At 39.6% G+C, this 5,751-nt stretch overlaps 1 protein-coding gene across 4 annotated transcripts in view; it reads left to right on the plus strand.

Annotated features, from left to right (window-relative positions):
- Nucleotides 1-5,751, plus strand: part of pank4 (pantothenate kinase 4 (inactive)) — a 16,320-nt gene that overhangs the window by 3,346 nt on the left and 7,223 nt on the right. The window contains exons 5-10 of one of the 4 annotated variants that reach the window (XM_032513646.1): nucleotides 331-423; nucleotides 550-724; nucleotides 2,129-2,310; nucleotides 3,696-3,777; nucleotides 4,837-4,937; nucleotides 5,240-5,245. In XM_032513646.1, the coding sequence (XP_032369537.1) occupies nucleotides 331-423; nucleotides 550-724; nucleotides 2,129-2,310; nucleotides 3,696-3,777; nucleotides 4,837-4,937; nucleotides 5,240-5,245 (639 nt within the window). The remainder of the gene's footprint in view (nucleotides 1-330; nucleotides 424-549; nucleotides 725-2,128; nucleotides 2,311-3,695; nucleotides 3,778-4,836; nucleotides 4,938-5,239; nucleotides 5,246-5,751) is intronic. The other 3 variants (XM_032513649.1, XM_032513648.1, XM_032513650.1) reach the window with 3 other exon arrangements.

Here is a 5,751-nt window from a genome sequence, read left to right on the forward strand (position 1 = left end):
ACACACACACACACACACACGCACACGCACACACACCACAATACTACACAAGCCTACATGCATACAAGCAAAAATGACTTGGACTTTCATTGATCAAAAAGGTAAAAAGTGTGTAAATTACTCATGAAGAAGCACTTTGGGCTTAAAGCTTGGGCTAAGCCTCTACAGTAGTGTATGTAAAAATGGCAAACCCGGCAAAAGTACTTTGTTTTATTGTGCAGGTTTTGCTTTTCTAGATGACTAACATTTGTATTGACCTGTTTCTTCTTCTTCTCTCACTATATTTGATTCGTACAAAAGGCAATGTTACCTTCTCTCCCTCTACAACAGGTTGAATCCGAGGACAAATTTGAGCGAATAGGAGGAAGCTCAATAGGGGGAGGGACGTTCTGGGGCCTTGGAGCCTTGCTCACCAAAACTAAGGTATCCTATATACGTTTCTCTAGTTTAACTGTCAGACTGTAACAGTCCTCCAGGAAAGGTTGGCTGCTCAGTGCAATATTTTGTTCCCTTAAGCCTCGTGAACTTTACCCTTTTTCTATCCTGTAGAGATTTGACGAGTTGCTACAGTTGGCCTCAAAGGGGCAGCACACAAGTGTCGATATGCTCGTCAAAGATATCTACGGAGGATCTTATGGGTCTTTAGGCTTGACTGGAGATCTTATTGCGAGCAGTTTTGGGAAGTCTGCAACTGCTGACAAAGGTGAAACATGGGAGGGACCAAGTGTGTGCACGTCCAGTCAAAATACTCTGGTGCCAGACAAAAAATACTTAACTGGAGGGCACAAAGGATGTCTGCACACTTTTAGACTCCAAATCAATTATGGATTTCTCTCAATTTCTATGAGGATCATGTAGATTTAGATACAGATTTGTGCAGTTCTTTTAATTAATTGGATCAAAACATACTGTTCGTTAAAGCAGTACCACAGCCATCTTTTGAGTATCAAAGCACTATGTGGACTTGAGACATCTTTGTTATGTCATCTTGGCAAGGCAGACTTAATATCTTCCAGTTTTATTGCAAAATCCGTGTCGGTTTAAACTCATGACCTCTCACCCAGTTCTGATACAGTTTTGTTTTCTCTGTTAGCTGTTTTTGTAACTAGACTCAAGAGAAATTCACAGCCTTTTGTATGGCTATTAAAGCCAATTCTGCTGCAGTTATTGAGTAGTTTATACAGTTTTGTTTTGAAAATATGGAACAGGATTAAGATATTGATACCTAATCGTCCTAATGCTCATATGAATTATTTGTTAATCTGCCATTGAACAAAAGGAAGTTACAGAAAAAGAAGTAGGACGCTCCCTAATTTGAATACTGAAAAAGTGTTTGTACTACTGAAGGAGTTCTAAAGAACTGCTGCGGTTATTTTGTCCATGTATTAGTGGCAGTATTTAAAGGTCTCATGGCATGAAAATGTCACTTCATGAGGTTTTTTAACATTGATATGCGTTCCCCCAGCCTGCCTATGGTCCCCCAGTGGCTAGAAATGGTGATAGGTGTAAACCGAGCCCTGGGTATCCTGCTCTGCCTTTGAGAAAATGAAAGCTCAGATGGGCAGATCTGGAATCTTGCTCCTTATGAGGTCATAAGGGGCAAGGTAACCTTCCCTTTCTCTGCTTTGCCCGCCCAGAGAAGAGACTTCAGATACAGTATTAGGGGACCACTAAGGTCTATATCAAGAGACTTCAGATACCTTATTAGGGGACCACTAAGGTCTATATAAAAGAGACTTCAGATACAGTATTAGGGACCACTAAGGTCTATATAAAAGAGACTTCAGATACAGTATTAGGGGACCACTAAGGTCTATATAAAAGAGACTTCAGATACAGTATTAGGGGACCACTAAGGTCTATATAAAAGAGACTTCAGATACAGTATTAGTGACCACTAAGGTCTATATAAAAGAAGACTTCAGATACAGTATTAGGGGACCACTAAGGTCTATATAAAAGAGACTTCAGATGCAGTATTAGGGGACCATTAAGGCCTGCATAAAAGCATCCAAAAAGCACCATGTCATTGGACCTTTAAATATTTTAAAGCCCCTTTAAACATCTTTTCAGTTTTGTAATGTGGATATTGCCTGTATGTTCATATAACTCTGTTCTAAATCTGTAGAGTTCTCTAAAGAAGACATGGCCAAGAGCTTACTCCATATGATCAGCAACGACATCGGACAGCTGGCCTGTCTTTATGCCAAACTCCACAACCTCTCCCGAGTGTACTTTGGAGGCTTCTTCATTAGAGGACACCCCGTCACCATGCACACAATCACCTACAGCATCAACTTCTTCACCAAGGCAAGGCCTCTTCCTCTGCTGACCTGAAAATCAACTAACCCTATTCAGTGCATTCCCTAGGTCTACCCCACAGTACCTTTTTAAAAAGGAAATGTGTCACTTTTAAAGCTGGTTCACCTGTTACTCCTGTTATTTCCGTACAAGCAATAAATCATTTTAAAGGCTCATTTTTATAACGAAGTCAGGCGCAGTGCTCCCCACACATAAAACACTACAATACATCACTTCCAGCTAACTTCACAAAGAACAATGAGGGCCAAACCGCATCATTGATCAGTTTTAACCGAATATTCTCTGGTACAGCTCAGCTAAAAAAACGCAATAACGTTGGATTGGTCAGTCTGTTAGCGCGTTGTTCACTACCGAGCTAGTTTGTAAGCGGTAGGCTAACATTACCGACCGCCAGGGCTGTAGTACTGTAGTCGGTTTTTCTATGGTCTCGGACTCGCTGCTATTTGGACTTGGACTTGTCTCAGTCTCTGCCACTGGTCCTGCTGAATATGACCTTTTGGTCTCGACCGAGTCCAGGTGTCTTTATTATGTTTAATAATGAATTATTAATATTGGAAGGCAAGTGGAAACTGGCCACTTGATAACCAGTCACACAATAGATTATCTTTGCAAGCCTTGCATCTGCATTCCCTGCGTCCCAATGTTTTTGTCATTCATTTTCATTGGTTCACACACACTGTAACAAATGAAGATGTCTGCCAATTCTGCCATAATCAAATTTTGTTATAGAAATCACGAGGAATTTCTCAGCACTGTGCTTAAAAAGAAACACAGAGCAGATGCAAATTCTGCAAAGCAACAATTTCGGAAACCTGTGGGACAACGTCAAACTTTGTGAGACACCTGCAGAGGCAGCATACTGCAGTTAGGAGCTGCTTAGCCTTATCTATGTGTTAACTCTTTCTTTTTCTGTTCTGGATTTGGCCTTGACTCAGACTCAAACCTCTTTGGAGTTGGTCTCAACTAGTCCTGGTCTGGGACTTGTCTTGGACTCGACAAAGGTGGTCTTGACTACAGCCCTGGCAACAATGTTTCAACTGATTAAACAGTTTGGATAACACAGCTGTCCTGCTGTTACTGACATAATAAAAATATAGGAAACACAATGTATATCCGGCATTGAAATTTTTTTTCTTTCCTGGCCTGCAGTCGTTTGTGCTATTATAGGAGAAACAATGCTGCTACTACGTAGTGATCACAAAGTGTCTTGGTGCTCTACAAGAGTCCCTAACTGTTTGTCTTTTCTCTCGGTATCACTGACATATCTCAGTTTAGTCCTGAACCTGGTTTGTTATCACCTGAACTTGGCAGTGTTTCATCTACAACCCAGGCTGGTTAAGTCATTACCCTTACCTTTTTTGTTGTTGTTGTAGGGGGAGGTTCAGGCCTTGTTTCTAAGACATGAGGGTTATCTCGGAGCCATTGGAGCATTTCTTAAAGGAGCAGAGGAAGACAGTAAGGAAAAACCTCCAAAGGCACATTATTGTCCTCAATTTGACGTCAACAGGGTTATTCTATATATTGATATACCTAAACCTAACTATTAGGCTGAAAGATAAGAATGTTGTGCATGTGTGTGTGAGTTTATATTTATGAAAACAACGTCACTTTTCTAGATGTTGTCACTGACTGGACTTGAGTTGTGAAACTACTGAACCTCCAATTTGTGTGTCTGTTTATCTTTCACATGAACACATAACTAACTCACTGCCATAGCTGAATATAGAAGGACTGATATTGTCAATAATGCCAGAGCACAAGGACCAATAACAGAATAACGTTTGTATCAAAATAACTAACAAGATTTTCCCCCCTTTAAATTCAGCTAGCTAGCTTGGCAAAAGTACTTTTTAAATAATAAAATGCTCTATAATTCATATATAATATCTATACAGTGGCTAGGAGTTGATGAAAAAGAGAAAAAAAACTGCTAAAGTTGATGAATAAGAGGAATAAAAAACATATTTTGGAAATTGATCTTAATGCCTTAATTCAAAAGACTTTGGAAAGTCCAACCTTTTTCTTTGTGAATGAATAATGTGTTGTAAATAAATAAATGTTATTTCTTTAAAATACAGTGGGCATAAGTATACACATCCCTATGTTAAATTCCAACAGAGGCAGGCACATTTTTTATTTTTAAAGGCCAGATATTTCATGGCTCAGGATACTATGCATCCTAATAAAGTTCCCTTGGCCTTTGGAATTAAAATGCCCCCCCCACACACACACACACACACACACACACACACACACACACACACACACACATATCATCACATACCCTTCACCATACCTAGAGATTGGCATGGTGTTATTTCAGTTAGTCTAATAGCTGGTTTGATTTGCATTGACAGATGACCTTATGGAAAGTTCCCCATGCCTATTTCTAGGTATGGTGAAGGGTATGTGATGATGGGGGATGATTTGACTGGTTGGATCTTCCTAGTTTTTTTAATTAAGGCATTGAGATATAGACGAAAATATAAAAAATTGCATCTTGTACCCCTCTAGATCCAAACCAGTACAGCTGGGGTGAGAACTACGCAGGAAGCTCGGGCCTGATGAGCGTGTCTCCAGAAATGTATCCCATGCAACGTGCACGTAGCGGAACAGTGAGTCTCCAGAGGAAGCAGAGACTGATTAGATACTAAGTCCTGAAGCTCGGTCATGTACCACATGTTGCTTTACATCTCATGACCTATTTTCACTTTCTGCTGCTGGTTCATTGTTGTTATGTGTTATTTCACCCACCTTCCATCAAATTCTTATGATTTTAAACTTTATTATTTATTGAGACACCATCACAACTATCCTCACTGAATCCATAGACATCATACATCAGACGTTCATCTTTTGATAATCTTTCTTTTCATTTCCTCTCCACACACTCCTCTGTCTACCTAACCTTCTCCAGTTTTCCGTAAGTACCTCCGTCGACTTTACTGCTCTGGTTTGATGACGCGTGGCTCCTGCTTACAGTGCCTTGTTCTCTAGCTGTAGATGCTCCACTTCAGTACTCAGACGTGTCCGGCATTCACTTTGTTCACTTCTGCGATGACAAGAGAGACCTAAGAGCAGCTTTCTTTTTAGCTAAGCTTTGATTTCGCCACTGTTTTCTCCTTTACCTAATCATATATCGGTCAAATCATTCACTATAAAGTTTTGGTTTTTTTTTTTTTATAAGTAGTAGGAAAGTCTTCCTGGGGTCCAACGACATTGAATCAGACAATATTAAAACATCTCTGATACAGGAAAAGAAAAGAAACGTAGAAAGCACTCACAACCATAACCAGAAAAACTCCAAGAAAAATTATTTAAAAAACAAACAAAATTACATTAGGCTATATTATTATATTTGCAACATGACACATGGGTTTAGAGCTAACATCTAGGAAGCTTTAAAAAAAAAAAAAAAAAAAAAAAAAA

This window comes from Etheostoma spectabile, chromosome 4 (assembly GCF_008692095.1).
Source record: "Etheostoma spectabile isolate EspeVRDwgs_2016 chromosome 4, UIUC_Espe_1.0, whole genome shotgun sequence".
Classification (NCBI taxonomy): domain Eukaryota; kingdom Metazoa; phylum Chordata; class Actinopteri; order Perciformes; family Percidae; genus Etheostoma; species Etheostoma spectabile.